We start from the raw sequence: 19,045 nt of genomic DNA on the forward strand, positions 1-19,045 counted from the left end.
AAGTGCTCCTTTAACTGGTCAATAAAGGGAGAGAAGTGCTTACAAAACACAGTCAAGAATCATGGCCTCTGGACAGCCACCAGGCAGGCCACCCTTGTGTTCAAGGAAGGGCTATGGAGCTCCCTCAGGCCCAGGGAGGGGCCGGGGAGCCTGGCAGTGGGGCAGTCCCTACTCTCCCACTTGGGAACCCTGTCCTTCCCTCAGAGGTCCGTGGAATGGACAGCATGGGGTGGGGCTAGCTGCCCATCCAGAGGCAGCACCAAGACCCCTGAGTTAGAGCCGGGGATCTGGGGGGCCTCGGTCAGAACTGAGCATGGTCTACCTCATCCAGCCAGGAGGCAGGGCTAGCAGGGAAGTCGGGATAACCACCGCTGCTCTCTGTGGACAGATCCGAGCTGGGTCCATTTCCAGCCAACACCCTCATGGGTGGGGGCCCACCTGGGGGTCCTGAGGGAACGAGGCCCAAGTTGGTGTCTGGGTATACCAGGCTGGAGAGGAGAGGCTGGGGGCCAGGAAGGCTCTGGGGCGCTGCAGGAGATGGAGGGATGCCGTAGGGACTTCCTGGGCGTAGCTCTCGGTACTGTTCTGGACCTGCCAAGCCTCCGTGCTCCAACGCAAAGCTCCCGAGGCCTCCTCCAACCGACCGGCCCAAGGCAGGGGTGGGTTCTCCGAGGCTGCTGTACAGGCCGTTGGCAGGCCCCATGTCAGTCATGGACGGCTCATCTGCAATCGAAAAGGGAGCTCGATGAGAGAGACGCTCACCCCTCGGTCTGAGGTTTCCGCAGTGTCTACCCGTACTGAATAAGGGAGACTGTCCTAAGTACAAGAACGAAGGGGCCAGTAAGTCTCTCAAGCAATCTCGAAATTTAGGACTGCCTTTCACGCCTCCTCTACCCGCTACCAGGAACCCTTTCCGGCTTTGAAATCAGATTAGAGGCTAGCTACTCCAGCCAGAGCGAGCCCAGGATGCCGCAGCCGTGGGAAGAACTCATTTTATAGATAAGACAATTTAGGGCTCCAGAAGCTGTGTTAGTAACCAGAGATCACAATCAGCCCCAAACAGAAGTGAATATTAAGGAATGTGAACAGTGTTTCTGGAGTAAAAAATGGGAAGTTGAGTTCCACAGAGAAGGTTGGAAGCTTCTTTTCTGCTCTCCAAAGTTTCGGTCCCTTGCCCCAAGAACAGCAGGGGATGGGGCTCGAGGGCCAGTGTAAAGCCTCCCTGGGAAGGCAGCCGGGGGTGAGGGTGGGTGTGTGAGAGTCCCGACCTATAGCTAGTTAATGCGTCGGGCTTACCAGTGAAGGAGACTTCAGCGTCGCTGTCCTGTCCCTCCTGGATGCTGTCCTTGTCGGACTTTGAGCTGCCGCGGGAGCGCTTCATATTGCGGAAATACTGTCCCCAGCGCTGCCGGCCCGCGTCTTTCTTCAATCTCTTTTCCTTGGCTCGGCGGTTCTGGAACCACACCTGGGGGGTAGGGATGGTGAGTGGCCGCCCGGCTTCCCTTGGAGCGCGTGACCCTTCTTGCCCGCGGGCCCGGGGGATGCGGCCGACCGCTGACCTGCACCACGCGCATGTCCAGGCCGGTCTCGGAGGAGAGCTGCTCCCGCACGTGGCGCGCCGGCTTGGGCGAAGTGTTGTAGGCGCTCTTCAGTGTCTCCAGCTGCTTGGCGGTGATAGTCGTACGCGGTCGCTTGGCTGTGGCTTCGGCTTCTGCGCGGGACAAACGGTGAGGCCAGCCAGCACTCTCCTGCCGCGCCAGCCTGCTCCCCGCACCTCACCCCAAGAACCCCGCATCGTTCTCCGGATGCCCATGACGCCCTGGCTCCTGGGCAAAGGCTGCCGGTGGCCCCTCGCGCTTCACCGAACGCGGAGTGCCGGCAGATGGGCTCTGAATTAGGAACCCGCTGTGGCGCGCATCGCAGCCAGATATGGTCCTCGACCCCTATTCTAAGAGTTTGTATCAGTCAGCTCTTCGTGGTCAAAGCTACTAATTCTTCATGATCAAAGCTGCTAATTCTTCCAAAGCGGGAAACCTCCTGTTCCCGCGACTGCTACTCAAGCTCCCGGAGCAGCTTACTTAGCGCCAGGGGCTTCAGTTCGCTCCACCTCCCAGCACCAAACCAATTCCCATCCCCAGCCTCCAGATCTGAGCATTTCCCTTATCGGCAGTGAGGGCCATCCCCGCCCACTGACCTCGCTGCTTGGCTGTTTCGTAGTCCGCCTTGCACACCAGCCGGCTGTCTTCCATGAGGTAGAACTCGTCCCCTGTGGCCAGCTGACGCTTGCAAACTACGCAGGCAAAGCAATGCAGGTGGTATACGAAGTCCTGGGCGCGGCGTACCACCTGCGTGGGCGGGATGCCCAGCTGGCATGCGGCGCATTTGGTCCCGAAGCGCCTGCGGGATGCACAGGGTGCGGCTCAGTAGAGCCACAGCAGCTCTTTCGCCCGGAGCGGGTCGCAAAGCAGTGAGCCTGGGGCGCGGTCTGGAAGACTCCTCCATCAGCTCTGCCCCACAGCCTAGGCAGAGCCACAATACCCTCGGTAGCCCAGCCTGTGCCTTGCTGTTGGGGAAGATGGGTAAGAGGGCCACCGCCTTACCTGGGTCCATTCCCTTAGCTTTCGAGCTTCCCACTCCCCAGATATTTATGGAACAAAAACATTTTAAGAGGGAGTAAATCTCATGCAATTCTACAAATTTGGTTTAATTTTTTTTTTTAACCTAATAACTGCTTTCACGATTTACGAAACAAATTACCCCAAAAAGCCATGCTGGGGCTGGAGGTTCGGCTGGGCTGGGTGGTTAAGAGCACTGGCTGTCCTTCCAGAGGCTCTAAGTTCAGTTCCTAGCACCCACATGGCCTCTCACAATCATCTATAATTCCAGTTGCAAGGGATCCGATGCCCTCTTTGATCTTCTGAGGGCACAGGCATGCACATGGTGCATAATCCATACATATGGCCACTTACATATACACATAAAATAAAGATTGTTTTAAAATGTCATGGGGAGCCCCAACCTGAGTTTGGCCAGACCCTCGGGGTGCTCTACCTGGGCAGGGACCTAGTTATTATGATGCTTACTCCCACCTTCTTTTCTGTTAGCCTTGCCCGTGTCCCCTTCACTCTTTCCCTGCTAGAGCAATTTGGCAGCCAGCTTACTTGAAGAAGTCATCTTTGCAGTAGACACTTTCCCCGCGGCTGAAGCATCGTTCAGCCAGAGGTATGTGGCAGTCACTGCACTTGAGACACTTGCTGTGCCAATGTCGGTCCAGAGCCTTAAGGATGAAGCGGTCCAAGATGTGCTGATCACAGCCGGCACACATCGGGATCTCTGTGGATACAAAAATAACCCAGGTTATGGGACACAAAGATGGGTGATGTCTCTTCATTGGCTGGAGCCAGCTGGTAGTCCTGCAGCCTTCAGGGCTGTGTAAGGTTCTGCTTTCCTGCACACCTTCCACTGCTGCCAGGCTCCCCAGAGAGGGCAATGGTCGGATACTGTATCCTGCAGCACCTCTTGGCCTCGATGCAGTCAAAAGAAAGTAAAAAAGGCCTAAAAACGTATCTGCAACAGGAAAGGTGACCAGACTGTACCCCAAGGCCCAAATAATCACTCTACAAGGTGTCCCCAGTGCCAGACAGGGCATGTCCATTCCAAATGAAAATCCTGCCCCTTGGGTGATCTGGAAAACTGGTACAGAAAATAAAGAATATATTCTTACTAGCAAGGGCAAAAGGCCACACATAGGAATTTATTGCCTTTGTGATTTTGCTCAATGAAGCATCTTGGCCTCGCTCCACATAGTTCCAGCAAGTGAGGCTGCTCAGCTCTGGCCCCTGGCTGTAGCATCTAAGGTAAATGGATACTGGTCTCACTTTGAGTGGCTACAGGTATTTGGGAGTGCACTAGCTATGGTTTTATGAGTAGATCTGCTGCTCCTGCCCAGGAGTGAGTTGGAGTGCACAGTAGGTAGCTTCACTTCAAACTAAGTTTCCATCAGTTCGGTTCCCGCCCCCCTCCAGCAGACTGTAGGCCTCAGAGAAGTCGGGTTGGGGAAATCCAAAAGTATCTTTCCAACACCAGGGAAGCACTGAGGGGGCTCTTCTTCGTGTTCATGAGTTGAAGATTCCATGATAATTTAGGAAAGGTTTCTAGAAGAAGGGAAAACCATGTGCAGGACCTAGGACCCACTCATGGTGTCACACCCACACCAGTGTCCTTACCTCTCTGGCTACAGACAGCTAGCTTCGGGCTGGCCTCCAGCTGGTGGGAGGAATTACAAAAGGACGAAATCTGTCCTACCACCCTCCAGCACTGGCCACAAGCCTGGGAAGGATGCTGTCCCGCATTGAGCAAAACAGCATCTCCAAGCGTGGACACGGAGACCGTCTGTAGTTGTACCAGACCACCATCATGGAAGCCATCAAAGGGCAGCAAGGGTACCCAGAAAAGAGTCGGGTGTCAGGCCAGGCTAGACACTGCAGATTCAGCACCCAGACACGGACAGCGCCTTGACCAAGAAACCCACAGGAGGCCCGCTTCCTACAAAAGCCATCGCCCACCGTCAAGTCTCCCAGTGAAGCCACCCTGGACCTCCACTTGCTTACGTTGCATGATGACTCCAGCCTCCGCAAAATTTCCTACACAGTGCTGGCGGGCCCTGTGGAGCCTCGGGAGCTACCAGCGCTCTAGCAAGCCTCCAGGAGCTCCGGAGCCTAGTTTACCAAGCATCCCTCTCCTCCCTTTTCCATTCTCCCCTCCCACATCTTCCTCCCAGTCTCTGCAGTCAACCCCTCCCATAAACTATCGAAAAATAAATAAATAAGCAAGTAGGTCATATCCGACCCTCCAGACTGGATAGAATCTTTTTCCCGCCTGCTCCGACTTTCTGCCAGCTTAATTGCCTCTTTCCCCGTTCTGTATCCCATCAGCCTGGAACCCAGAGACCTCGTTATTAGCCTATTCCCCAGAACCAAAGTCCTGCAAAGAGACTGGTACTATAAGAAACTGGGGGGGGGTCAAGACCCACTTTGCCCTGTAAATAGGTCTTGGCCACCAGCCTAGTTAGTGATAAGCTGTGGGTGCAGCCTCCAAGACCCAAATCAGGGGAGATGTGTGGTTCAGCATGACCCAGCCCTGGTCCCTCTGAAAGGTGGGGAGAGACTGGATGAAGGCAGCTCTCTAAGGAGACACTCTTGCACCCTGATTCTCGAGTCTCTTGAAACAGCTTCACAAGCTCCCTTCAGCTCAAGAGCCTCAGCCAGCGCAGAACTGCATAGGGTTCCCTAAACCGTTTCTGAATCACCAAGGGCTCCCTCCCTCGAGGACCAAATGCCAGGACAACACAGCTTCAGGGGTCCCACACACTTTGGTGGTTGAGGCGCCTTTGACTAGCCGTGTCACAGCCCCTCAGACATACCCTTGCCCCAATACCCTGGCTTCATCCGGCCTCCGTTCACAGGCCAGAAAAAAAAAAAACAAAAAACAAAACAAAACAAAAAACAAACAAACAAACAAAAAACCCGAGGGTATCCGGGCCTGTCCGGTGCAGCTGCTCCGTCGGGCACCCACCTCGGCGCAGGTCGGCCCTCCGTGCCAGCAACGCCAGCAGCAGGTCACCGCTCGCCGATTCCCGGGCAGGGTCTAGCTCCCCTCGAGCCTCCATTGGGCCAAGGGCCTGGTGCCGCCGCCCTCCGACCCTGAACTTCTCTTGGGTGTAGCGAGGCCACCTCTGCAGAGACTCTGAGCTGGCGTCGGAGCGACTCGTGTCGCTGCTGGGCGCTGTGCCCACGGGAGGCCTCGGGGCGCCAAGCCACGGGCCCGCGGAGGGCGGAGCGGCGGGGGGCGGGGCCGCGGGGCGGGGCTGGGCCTGGGGTCGCGGAGACGCTCCAGAAGCCACTGGAGGCTCTGTACTCCTTTGAGCCGGAACCCGAGGGGCCCAGAAGCCGTCCGGCTTGCACTTTCCAAGGATAGAGACAGCGCTGTAACCCAGTCACAGCTTCCCACAGATGCTCGCCCCTGCCCCGAAGGCTCCGGAAGGGCTGAGGTTCTGAGGGACGTGTCGGGAGGGAAACGCGTTCTTATATTGCTCACTTTCAGCCCCTTAGCCCGAGCTGGAAAGCATTGGGACCACACCTGGTCAGCAGAAGGGCAACCCGATAACCACCGCGGGAATGTGGCTGCAAAGAAGCCACAGTCTATAGAGCTGCAAGGAGACCAACTTGATGCCTGCTCTCCACTCTGACACTTCCGGACCCCACCTCTGGAACTGCTGGCTGGAGCTAGTGCAGGGAGAAGGGAGAAGGAATGATTCTTGATTCTTAGAACCTCAGGCCTGGTGTCCTCTGTGGGAACACAGAACCAAGACTGTCTAGGTCGGGAAAAGAGCCGAGGAGGCGTGTAAGCCCTGGGATCCAGCATCACTTCTTAGAACAATCCCTGCACCTGGATTCCCACATCTTGCCCCCATCAGAACAGGTGAGCCCACCAGAACCCATCCTACTCTTCATGGACCCTCACTGAGGGTTCACAGGACCCAGTCAGGAGACAGGCCTGTGCAGTCACTTGCCATAAGAAGGACCCAGCAGAGCGTAGGGCTCTGACAACTGTCTCTGTCCCTTGGACTATGTACTTTCAGAACCCAGGGTGGGAAGGATGAGTGAAAGAACACAGGCTTTTCCACCTGCTCCCTTCATGTTGCTCTGTACTTGTTATTCCAAGAAGGTCAGAGAACACCAGCTTGGAGTGAAATGGGCGCTGGGGTGAGCTGGGATGTGAGCCATTGAGTGTCAGCTGCTACAGAGGCAGTGGGGCGGGGGGGGGGGCCTGTGTAGCTAGACTAGGGAAGGGGCGGCCCCACTGCTGGGCATCTGGCTTGCCTCCAACAATGCCTCCATTATTTTCCAACGTCCATGGCAATGAAATGGCCTATTGGGGATCAGAGTTCAGGCGGGAGACTTGGCTTAGGGACCCCTGCTGTAAACCAGAGCAGTTCTAGAAGCTGGGGCATTTGATCTCTAGGGTCCATTTTGCTCCTTACTCTGCCCCTTCTTGACATCGTCTCAGGCCAGCCCCAGATCTTTGGTCACTCTTGACCCTGTGGCCTCCCTGTACCCCCTACCAGTTATCACTTCATTTCTCTGCAGCCATTCTTATGCTACTCCCTCCTAGTTCCTCCTCTGAATTCTGTCTTTTCTGTCCTTCCTGCCTTGTACAGAGGCCTCTGGGTTGCAATGGCTCTCACCTCGAGCCCTGCTGAAGGTACAGAGGGCAGCAGCTCCTGGAGCACCAGGCCCCTCTCGGTTGCAATCAAGTTCCGCTTCTAGCAGCATGGCAGTCACTACTCCAGTGGTTGGTGCAGGGTGTTCCTTGGAGTGCTGGATTTCTTCCAGGCCTTGGCCCACTCGCTGGACTGGCGCTGTCCGCGGTGCTGAAAGAGGCACTGGCGTGCTGGGGCCCTTCGCCTGCCTGCGCCGCCCCTCCCCTGTCCCCGCCCTTGGTCCCTTCCAGGCCTGGGCAGGCGGAGTCAAACTAGCGTCACTCCAGAGCTGGGTTTGACCAGTTTATGATCTGTGGTAGCCCTTTTCCAGGACTTTCCTTTACCTAACATAGTAGCATAGCAGCTCCAACTTGTTCTTCTCTGGGCTCTGGGTCTTGGCTGGAGATACCATGGTCACAGTATGCAGGTTTGGGAGCCTCAGGGTTATTAGCATGGAACTCTGCTGCCACTGCCACCCCACCCCCACCCCCTTGGGGCATACTCTAGGGCCAAAGGCAGGAACAGGCCAGGGGCCTTCAAATGCTGTTGGTGGCATTTAGAACTCCCCAAACTCAACCACCTATATCCAGTACTCTGCAGGCAGATTTTAGCTCTCCAATCCCTACCTCTGGCAGAGGGTCATGTGTGCAAAACCACCTGCTACTTCAGCACTCCTCACAGAAGCTCCCAGGTCCCTGCAGGGCAATCTGCTATACATACACTGTCCCAGGCTGACAGAGCAGGGACAGAGCAGATGGGAAACTTGATGAGAGCCTCAGCAGCTTGTGGGTTGGTTGGTCTCCCCAGGATCTGACAGCCAGGAGCACCTCTGTGAGTTCAGATCATGGCAAAGGTACACTTGTACTGATCTCTGTGCCTTATTAACAAAGGTACAGGGCCCTATAACTCTCTATCATAGTCCATTCCCATTCTTCACGTTCTGCTTGACCTCTGGGCCATCTTACCCAAAGCCTCTAGTTTATTTACACAAGAAATTCTAGCCGGGGTGGTGGTGGTGGGACGCATCTTTAATCCCAGCAGATGCAGGTGGATCTCTGTGAGTTCAAGGCCAGCGTGGTCTATAGAGTGCCAGGACAAGCTACAAAGCTACACAGAGAAACCCTGTCTTGATAAAACACAAACAAACAAACAAAAATAAATTCTACAACTTCAGAGCTGGGTCCGCAAACTAGAAGGGAACAAAGGGCTTAGAGCATTCCCTGAATCCAGCTTAACATATTGCTTTTTCACATTTCAAAACAAAAACCAAACTGTTAACAACTTTATCAAATGTCAGATTTCTTTATTCTTAAAATGTGCACAGTAGTTTACTTAAATACAAAATGTACCCTTTCTTTGCAGGTAAGAAATTTCATTGGCATTTTCATGCCAATTGGCTTTTTAATCAAAATCTTTGCATTAAAAATAAATAAACATTTAAATTACTGAACTATTATATCCGTTAATTGCAATACATCTCATAATACTTCAGACTTTAGAGGAACAGACCTTACACATTTGGCCTAAAAGTAGGTTCCAGGGCTGAGCAGTATCCTGTAGGAATGCAAGCCTTTTAACTGCAGAATGGACAGTCCAACCAGAGATGTATGTGGCAAGTTTGTCCCCCAGAAGGGATGACCTTGAACTCTACAAGCACAGCTGAAAATAGGCTCTGCCAAGGGTGGACTTCTGCAAGCATCAGCCATGTCAGGCCTTGTGGGGTACTGTGGCAGTCCTGGGGTCACAGTTACAGAAATCTCCTCAGCAATGCTCCTAGAGGCAGTTCAATGTGGGCTCAAAGCATTTCTCTTTGGAGCTGTGTTTAAAGAGGCCTAATTTTCAGGCTGATGCACCAATGGTGTCTCAATAACCTAGACACACAGGCAACAATAAGGACGAACTCATCTTTTTGTTTGTTTTTAAAAAGCACAAGATTCTAGGTTTCCCTTCTGCCACAGGAAAGTGAAGCAGGAGGTTCAAGAGGCTGGGCCCAGGCCATGTCTGTCCCAGCAGGGAGGCCTGACTGAGCCTCCCATGGGACAATAGGAGGGTTAACAACAGACCAAGGAGACAGCTGTCCATTTTTTAAGTGGCAGCAGGAACATTGATAATACAGGGTTTTAAATGATACTCATGTGATCAGCTGTCGTTGGAAAGGATGCAAATATAAAATATAGATTATGCAAAGTGGAATGTATATTTAACTAACCACCATGTCATACCCATGTGAGGACAGAGGTACACATATTCATCACATGTGCGCGCGCGCGCGCGCACACACACACACACACGCACACGCACACACACACAGCTAGCTTGCTTTATCCAAATAAAAAGAAGCTCCTGAGCCATGACGGGTCTCAGTAGAAATGTTTCCATAAATGTAGGCTTAGTCTATGTTTTTTAAAAAAAGTCTTTAGGCACAAGTTTACCATTCAGTGTTTTGGGATTTTACAAATAATATATTTAAACTGTTAAATTTTTGTTTGTTTGTTTGTTTGTTTACCCTCAAGGCCAAGAGGCTTAGTGTGCAGGGGCCATTGCATATGCTCTGAATCCTGTTCCCCTACCAATGCCTTCTGCAGTGAACATGAGACACGATAGGAACTCTAGTGGCTTCCCAGAGACTGCACTCTCCCAACAGACCAGTGCTCACCACTGTTGGGCAAAATCCCACCATAGGGACCAGAACTGCACCACGGCCTGACTGGAATGGCCCTCCTATTTACTGTCATCACCCTTCCCCTTCAGAGTCCTTAAGTGGCTCATTCCCACCATGGGTTATTTCTTAAGACATAGAGAAGCTACAAAACAACTCAGTGGCTTCTAGGCCCTGAACCCCACAAGGTGACCAGACCTCCCTTCTCAACTTCAGAGCACCCTGAGCTCCCATGAGAGCACCTGAGACTTATGCAGGAACAGCTACACAGCACATATCTGTGGCAGGGTGTGTGATATCTAGAGAGGCCTCTGTGCTTTGGCTGCTCATCACTGGACACTGCCCCCAGGGAGCCAGGGTTGGCGGGGCAAGGAGAAGGCAAACATAGATGTGGGGCCTCGTAAGAGTAGCAACATGGATGGCTATGTGCTGGACCTGCCTCCTTCTAGCCTACAAGGGCAAATACACACCAATCTGTCATGGAGGCTGGGAAGGTGAGGACAAGGTGGCAACAAGGCAAAATGTTCCAGTAAAAACAAAACAAAAAACAAAACATGCTCCTCCAGACACCATGCTGGGCACATTTCCAAAATCCCTGATCCCAACATTAAAGCTGCAGGTGTGACTTCAAAGGCTTCCTCTGTGTTGTCAAGGCTGTCCCACATGCTCTACACAGCTGGGTGGTAGAGCCGAACTTTCCATCGCTTGGACCTCACTCGAAAGAAGAAGTACATGATCATCAGGAACAAGGAGGAGGCCACATAGAGCACCACACAGAGGCTCATGTCCAGACTGGAGAAGCCAACCCCAAGGAAGGGCACAGCTGCCTTGGCCTCTTCAACTGCCTGGAGGCCCTTGGGGCTCTGGAGTCTTATGTCTAGTCTGTGGTCCAGGCTCTTGGAAAGATCAGTTCTGGGGCCCAGTATGTGGGGTGGACGGAGACTCTCGGCATCCTGTTGGATCCAGGACTTTCCTGAGGGGTTAAGACCTTCACCTTCTTCCTGTTCCCCGCCCAGAGCTCCCCGGTCACCAGGACTGCCCTGGTCCACAGAGTATGTGTCCACCAGGTTGTCCCTGCTATAGTGATGCTTCAGGAACACAAGCACTTGGTCTTCATTCCAGCTGTCCAGGCCTTTAATTTCCTCGTGGCAGGCTGGGCAGAGGTCTGGAGTGGGCCATGGAACCTTTGGAAATTTGGGATCCTCACTCAAATGGCCTAGGAGGGAGGCAAGAAGAAAACCAGAGAAACCTTTCAGCCATAGGATGCTAGATCTCACCCCACCCATCACTAGCTGTGTCCCTGCCTCCCTCCTTCCCCCACTCAGGGTACCCAGTGTGTGCTCTTTTCTCTCTGGCAAGCCCCAACACCTCCATGTAAAGGAGGGACTCTGAATTCTGGGCTCTACTTGCCACTCAAGCGACTGCACTCTGTTGTAACCCACCTAGACCCTTCCTCTGTCATGGGTCCATGAAGTTCACACCTCTGTGTCTCATCCCACCCCTTTGGTTTTTTAAGACAGGATTTCTCTATATAATAGCCCTGGCTGTCTTGGAACCCAACCCCTAGGCTGGTGGCAGGAATGGAGAGCAGGTAAGGAATCTTATGAATAACATCACACCAGGCTACACAGCCCCTTCCCCCTGTGGCAGTTGGGGACAAATGACAGCAGGGCCCCTGGACTGGTCAGGCCCAGCTGGTGCCTTATTCTGGCTGCCTCAAAGCCAGGCGCCTGGGGTGTGGGGAGGTGAAGAGGTGGGAGGGAGACAGGGAAGGCATTAGGGAGAAATCCCTACACAAGGGCCACTGTCAGCGCCTTGAGACAAAGCAAATCCGCTACACGAACAGCACCGTCTGCTCCTGGTGCCAAGAAAAACCAATTTTCTTTAGTGCTTTAGTTGTAATATGTTTTATAATACAGCGGATTAAACAAAAACCAAGAGTTTAGTGACATTTTCTGTTCATCTCTATTAAATTCATTTCTCAGTAGAATTACTCTTAAGCCTAATTTTAATCTGCCATTGATTTTGGAATAGCAGAAATTACTTAACTCTGACAGACTACATGTGCCCTCTATTTTGTTTTCTTAAAACAAAATCACTTTGTGAGGTTTGCTTAACAATCTGAGATTTGTGTGTACATATTTGTGTGCATGTGTTAGTGTGTACACATTCTGGAAAAGGCCAGAAGTGGACACAGAGGATCTTCCTCAGTTACTCTCTGAGACTCTTACATTCTGAGACAGGGTCTTTCATTGAACCTGGAGTCCAGAATTATAGGTATGTACTGCTACACCCACATTTTTTTTTTTTTTTTTCAAGACAGGGTTTCTCTGTGTAGGCCTGACTATCCTGGAACTTCCCCTGTAGACCAGGTTAGCCTTAAACTCACAGAGATCCTCCTACCCCAGTCTCCTGAGCCCTGGGATTAAAGATGTGCACCACTACCACTAGGCCCAGATTTTTTTAAGAGATCAACTCAAATTGAACTAAATCTCCAGCCCCCAGGAACAGATTTTAAAGACAGTAAAAATGTTTAACAAAATTTCTGTAGGTTGTAGGTTTTTTTTTTTTTTTTTTTTTCTCAGAGTTTTCAGAATTACTGGTGGTAAAGTTGGGGAGGGAGCATTGAAAAGAGATATGGGAGAAACAAGAGCCCCGTCAGTGTCTACAAGGGCCAGGAGCTCCAAAGCCAATGAATGGCCTGTGTGGCCAGTGGCCTGAGACACCCAGAACAATGGCAAGAGGGAACAAACATTACTGTCCCCAAACACACTGACCAGGGCACTCTTGACAGCGTTGAAGTGGGTTGGACCCTCCAAATCCAGGCTCAAGGTGTGTGCTTGATAGTGTCAGGACAGCAAGGAGCATGGGGGCTCTTACCTGCCAGGCGGCTGTTCACCATGTTGTGCTTCTTCCAAAGCCAGAGAACAGCTTGGTCTGGAGTTTTCACAGAATTCATGGATTCCTTAGCCATTTCCTCAAAGTGCTCACCACATTCTTTGCAACCAAAGAATGTGTTAATGTATCTCCTTATGGTCTGTAACACAGCCTGGGGGTCATCTTCAAAACCTGCAAAAGGAAGAAATCTATCAGTGCTGCGAGCCTATGGATCACCAAGCCCTAGACCTGTCAGATGGGTCAAACAGGAAAAGACTCAGGTAGCATCCAAGAGCATGGACTGGCTCCAAGTGTCCCCACAGAGAAGAACCCATGGCATGGGTTCCCCAGATACCATACTGCATCTAGAAGTGGAAGGCTGCTCCCACTGCATGAGGATAGTGGAAACCACACTGAGCACATATCATTAGTATGGGCATTCCATACTAGTATGGCTAGTACCAAGAGGAACAAGCCCCAATAACTCAGATGCCTCGACCCTCATAACCCTTTAAAGGGATGTTCTAACACTCTTCGACCATGCTACTGGTTGTCCTTGTCCTTGACCTCATGATCCATAGGGCAACCTAGTCCTAAAAGGGTATGTTTTCCTTAGGATCTGCCACTCTGCCAGCTGTGTGCACTCTCCTGCTTTGTAACCCCGGAAAGTGTTGCTTGTGGAGACGAGGCTGTCACTCTGAGCCCAGATCCAACCTGCTCCAGAATCCACAGAACCAGGTCCAGGAGCAAATATGGCTGTATACAATCTTCCCTGAGCAGAAGATGGGCAGCAACAGTTACCAGCTGCTGGGGCTCCCTCTTGGAGGATGAACAGGAAGGCAGATTGGCAAAGTCTGCACTCTTTCAACAGGACTGGGCCTCTCCAAATGGTAACAGTTTTATTCTTTTAAACAAACGTTTCAATTTTTGGAAACAGGGTCTTGCTTTGCCACCGTGGCTGGCCTTGCAAAAGAGCTCAGGTTGGCCTTGAATTCAAGGCTATCCTCCTGCTTCAGTCTCCTGAATATTCGAATTATAGGATTATAAAACCACCACATCTAACTGGTGGAGGTTTTTGTTTGTTTTGTTTTGTTTTGTTTTTTTTTTTGAGACAAGGTTTCTCTGTGTTGCCCTGGTTGCTCTGTAGACCAAGCTGGCCTCAAACTCAAGAGATCTGCCTGCTTCTGTCTTCTGAGTGCTGGGATTAAAGGTGTGTGTCACCACTACTGTGCTGGTGGTAATTTTAAAATACAACAGTGAGCATCTAGGGCTACAGTTCACAGTAAAATAGGGGCTTATAGGATAGGAGCAGCAGACATGAAGGGGATACAGCATTTTCAGAAGGCAATCCATCTCAAAGGCAGACGCAAACAGCCAGAGCCAAGCAACCCAACCACACAGGGCTGGGCTGCATCCCAATGCAGATGAACATGCAAGTAGGGGACCAGCACCACAAACAGGCAGCAAAGTGACAGAACAGAAAATGCATTTCTCACTAGGGAGGGAGTCTTTCCATCCAGAGCAGCCTGCATAAGAGTTTGCTTCTCAACAGGCCCTGACCCTGGTGTCTGTCAATAAAAAGATCTTGGGCATGGGAAGTTACACTAGGACCTTTATATCTGGGAGGTAAATTTCTGCTGGCCTTGAGTATGCCCATGGGCAGCTGGGCAATGTCTGGTGAGAGACACTTGCTATTCTTGTGAGCAGCCTGCTTGGCCTCCTCTCCCTACCAGATCTCCAAACATCTGCCTCACATCACAGTAATCCCTCCTCTTGCCCACCAAACCACTGCTCACTCCAGCCCTAATCTTTAAAGTGGACAAGAACCATAAACCACTACCTGGGGGAGGGTTTATAGTCAGCACTTTAGTAGACGGGTTTAAATCAGCAGCGAGAAAAGAAAACCTCAGAGACTTAATCCTGTTCCTGGACTGACCCAATTCCATTCGCAAGAGACTACTCTCCTCAGGGGTGCATCAGGCTGTGTTCATGAGGAGGAGAGAGGGCTGCAGCTGCCTGCCTGAATGTGGTCTGTCATGCAGACATCAAGTGTGTGTCCTGAACTGTCTTTAAGCATCCCCCACCCCCCACTGCACAAATCAGCATGCTGAGGAGCTATAGCACAGCAGGAGCATGGTGAGCCAGCACTTACTTCCTTTTCCACACTACTTTCTCCACAGACAAGGGCCCTCTGGAGTCAGCCTGTTTCAGGAGTAGTCCTGACACTCAGTGCCATAAGGCTGACCTCAGTGTCTGAACGTTTCTGGGTTTCTCCCTGGCGTGTGCTCCTCTTCCTTCTGATTTCCAGGGGAATGTGCCTGTTAAGACTAACCCTCTCCCATCCTAGACACACCCTTGTGCTTCTAGGAAGAGGTGGGTCCACTTCCTTAGCTCCGAGTTCAGTCTGTACAAATGATATGGCTGAAGGACGACCTGCCAAGGGCTACAGGGTCCTTCCTTATCTTGGCACCACCTGGTAGAAAGCTGAGGCTGGCCTGCAGGAATGAGTTAATTTAAGCCGCTCCCAGCCCCCATCCCATCCCACCCTGACGGCCAACTACCAGCAGACACCCACACAAACAAGCCCATGCCTGGGAATAGAAGAATCATGCAGCCTAGCCAGACCCATCCAAACATGAACAAGTAAGATGGTGGGAGTTTGACAACACTACCTAGTTATAAGAATTTTATGATGCTACTGGAAAACATACTTGGTCAACATGAATAGACCAAACAGTCTAAAGCACAAGAGTTGAAAGACAAACAGGCAGCCTCTGGAAATGTCCCTGGTCCTTGCCTCTGAGACTCAAGACTCACAGGTTCTTGTTCCCTTGTGAGTAGAGAGAGATAACAGAAGTGATGGGTGCTGCTCTTCTGCTGGTTCCCAGGATGTGAATGGACCTCAGAGGAGCAGCCAGCAGGCACTAATAAAGCTTGGAAGCAGGTTGAAATGGGTCTTATTAACTTGAAGCTGAGGAGCCAGGGTAGGCCACATTCAGATTCCTGACCCACAGAAACTGTAAGACTATGAAAGAAGGATTTGTTTGTTTGTTTTTAAGATTTATTTGTTTAATGTACACTGGTGTTTTGCCTGTATAAACTCTGTGAGGGTATTGGATCCCCTGGAACTGGAGTTACACACAGCTGTGAGTCATCATGTGAGTGCTGGGAATTGAACCCAGGTCCCCTGGAAGAGTAGCCAGTGCTCTTATCTACTGAGCCACTTCTCCAACTAGAAAGCAGGATGTCTTAAGCTGCTAGAACAAATGACAAATATACCTCACTAAACAGAATTACTTGTCTTATTTTTCCTGAGTAAACCAAGGTGAGTTTTCATTACAAAGATTTCTGGTTTGTCTGTCTTCTCTGTGGCTCCTTTTTAATAAGGCTGTTGTGGCAAAGGGTATGGAACTCTCCCTACTGCCTTCCACATAGAGGCAGATTGTGCTCATGGTGTCTGCATTCTGAAATGCTCACCTCCAGACTTATCATGTCCCCTGTCCCGACATCTAGAAGACTGGCACTTCATAGACAGCAAAACAAAATCTTGTAGGTACTTTCTGTAGCACATGCCACGCACTGGACCTAGACAGTGAATGCAGAAGGCCACTCATGCCAGCTCGGTTAGGCAGATGGTTACCTGTGCCAACCAGTGCTTCTGGATGGGTAGAGGCCTGAACCGTCAAAGTGTGAAACAGTTTCCAGAGGGAGCATGGGTAGCCCCTCAACTCCAATCGGCTTCCTTGACATCCCACCCACTTTATGTGGCTGGTAAGAAAGATTCCAGAAATCTGAGGGGAAAACATCCACAAAAAATACAAGACAAGTGTTAAAATTAACACTAGTTGAGAGATGTCTTAGGCCTTGGTTGGGGAGATGATCATACAAGGGTATGTATTTATCAAAGCTTCTCAATGCCTGCCTATAATCTCAGCACTTAGAAGGCTAAAACTGGAGAGTCTCAAGTTTGAGGCCAGCCTAGACTACATGAGAGACCTACCTATCTCAACAACCAAGTAAAAGGATCAAATAACAATGTAAAAACCAAAAGCCCTGGGTGCTGTGATGTTTGAGGGCAGCTTTCACAGTGTGTTCTTGGCGAGCTGTCCTAAAACTGAAGCCTTCAGTGTAATCTACCAGCATCACTGAGGTAAGGAAATGGGCATGAAGTCATCATAGAAATGTGAACAGCAAAATTTGTGAGGCTTCTTTATCCAGGGACATGGCTTTTCTACCGGGAGAGGGGGTTTCTCTAAGCAGGAAGATGGGACCTGTGCTGTGGGAACCAAGTACTGACAACGAAACCAGGGAGAAACCACAGATGAGTAGATTTACTCTTCCTTTCTGTGGACTTTGGGTCTTGGGCCTGAGCAGGAGGAGGAGACATGCTGGTGAAGAAAAATGGAGGATTTACACTAGACCTGGCCAGGGCTGGGACTCACCCGCATTTTGTTGTTGACTAGGTCTAAGATGGCATTGTACGGAATCTTGTCCAGGGGGAGGTTGGCTAGCCATTCCTGCAGTGTCTCCAGAAGCTTCTTGACTGACGGCCGGCCAGGGAACAGCTAAGAGAGGAAAGAACCCTTTAAGATATTGAGAAAAATTTCCACCGCCTCCCAAGGTCTGAAAGCAGTATGGAAAGTTGCGACCGTGTGGCCGAGTCCACAAGCAGGGTCAAAGCCCCACACCACACACAGTCCTCTAAGGAAATGGATTTAACCTTAGGACCAGCCTAAAATTGGGGGTTCTTCAAGAACTAAGGAATAGCAGATAGCTCTTTTACAATGTCAGACAGGGAGACTACTGAGTATGGTATATCACCAAGTTATCAAGGGCTCAGTGGTCCTTCAGAAGGCACTGCCTGCATACTTATCCAGTCTTTCTGCAATTCTTCAGTTCCAACAGCCTGTCTTATTGTCTCTAACCAACTGCCCTACAAGATGTGTGGGAACAAACACCTATCATAGGCAGGAATGACATGTAGCCTAGTGGCTGACTCACAACACAAGAGCCTGGAGAGCAAGGAGCTAAGAGAACCCTGGTGGTTTTGCTCTCCTTAGGTAGCATATTGTTCTCTTACTACATGTGCAAAAAATAAAGGCTGCTTTGGCTATATTTTTATGCATTGCTTACAAAGTAGCACCATCAGTTAATCAGCATTTAGTTTGTTCTTAAATGTTTAAGTAAATATTACAACAGTAACTTTTTGTCATGATTTAAGGAGCTGTCACCATCATATGACACATCCTCAAATACCAGAGCTAGCTGAAAGAAGGGTAGGAAGGCAATATACAGAGAGGCATACCCGCTGAGAGAAGGTTAATTCCTGCAAGCCAACAATTTTAGCCTGGGTGTGTTTGCTGGCTAGAGGTCATTCCAGGGTGGCAGGTCTAGTGAGACATATAGTTAGTTTAGCTGAACATTTTTTGTTTGGGAGGCGGGGTCTCTCTATGTAGCCCTGGCTGACCTGGAATTCAATAAGTAGAGACTAGGCTATTCTTAAACTTGCATAGATCTGCCTGCCTCTGCCAGCAGAGTGCTGGGATCAAAGGTGTCTGCCACCACATCTGGCTGGACTCACTTTTAAAGAACAAAGTCATCCAGTGCCATCTCAACCTTAACCAGCACAGTGTCTAAAAACTTACCTAGCAGTTTGAAATATCTGACCCATTATTCCTTGAAACATAAAGCTTATTTCCTTTGTTTTTCCAAAGTTACACTATAAATGAAAATATTTACAATCTACCTACCTGGACAAAAGCAATCCTATCAAGGGACTTTCCATTTAGTGAAAGAAGGCATGTAAAATACCTTGCTTCATCCATACACAGTAGGTAAAGTGGGTCTAACACTGCACTGGTGCTAATAGTGGTGGTGGAGTATTCAGCAGGCCCGAAAGCAGGACCAGAGCTAGACCAGATTGGGCTGTTGCAGCCAACAGGAGAGCTCAGGCTCACCCCTGAAGGGCACAGCAACTCCCCCTCTGTAGCTCTGGGCACTGGAGGTGAACACTTGGCAGGAACTAACCCTGACACTTCTTACTCTTACATCAGCTACCAGAGCAGTAGCTTGTACCCTGTACTACATACACATCACCAAGGTGGAGGTGGCCCCAGCCCATCTAGGTCTTCTGAGTATGTCAAGTAAGCTGCTTGGTCTTTTCCTGGACTTCTGCCTGCTCCTTTCCACCCTGCCCAGCATTAGTCCTGTTCTTCAGGAGCCAGCCATCTGAAGCTGTCAGCTTAGGA

General features: G+C 50.8%; 2 protein-coding genes across 2 annotated transcripts in view; both read right to left on the reverse strand.

Moving 5' to 3' along the window:
- Positions 1–296: 296 nt before the first annotated feature.
- Positions 297–7,673, reverse strand: Lhx3 (LIM homeobox 3). The gene is made up of 9 exons (XM_051183866.1): positions 7,611–7,673; positions 7,247–7,514; positions 6,097–6,116; positions 5,575–5,962; positions 3,162–3,333; positions 2,195–2,397; positions 1,560–1,711; positions 1,297–1,465; positions 297–723 (listed from the first exon to the last, which is right to left on the reverse strand). The coding sequence occupies exons 1-9, from the start codon at positions 7,671–7,673 to the stop codon at positions 302–304; spliced, it is 1,857 nt and encodes a 618-aa protein (XP_051039823.1). The 3' UTR covers positions 297–301.
- An 857-nt stretch (positions 7,674–8,530) lies between these two features.
- Positions 8,531–19,045, reverse strand: part of Qsox2 (quiescin sulfhydryl oxidase 2) — a 28,834-nt gene continuing 18,319 nt past the window's right edge. Inside the window, exons 9-12 of the mRNA XM_051184882.1 lie at positions 17,240–17,362; positions 16,438–16,588; positions 12,801–12,989; positions 8,531–11,136 (exon numbers count right to left, since the gene is read on the reverse strand). Coding sequence (XP_051040839.1) covers positions 10,589–11,136; positions 12,801–12,989; positions 16,438–16,588; positions 17,240–17,362 — 1,011 coding nt within the window. The 3' untranslated portion in view covers positions 8,531–10,588. The remainder of the gene's footprint in view (positions 11,137–12,800; positions 12,990–16,437; positions 16,589–17,239; positions 17,363–19,045) is intronic.

Source organism: Phodopus roborovskii, unplaced genomic scaffold, assembly GCF_943737965.1.
Source record: "Phodopus roborovskii unplaced genomic scaffold, PHOROB, whole genome shotgun sequence".
NCBI lineage: Eukaryota > Metazoa > Chordata > Mammalia > Rodentia > Cricetidae > Phodopus > Phodopus roborovskii.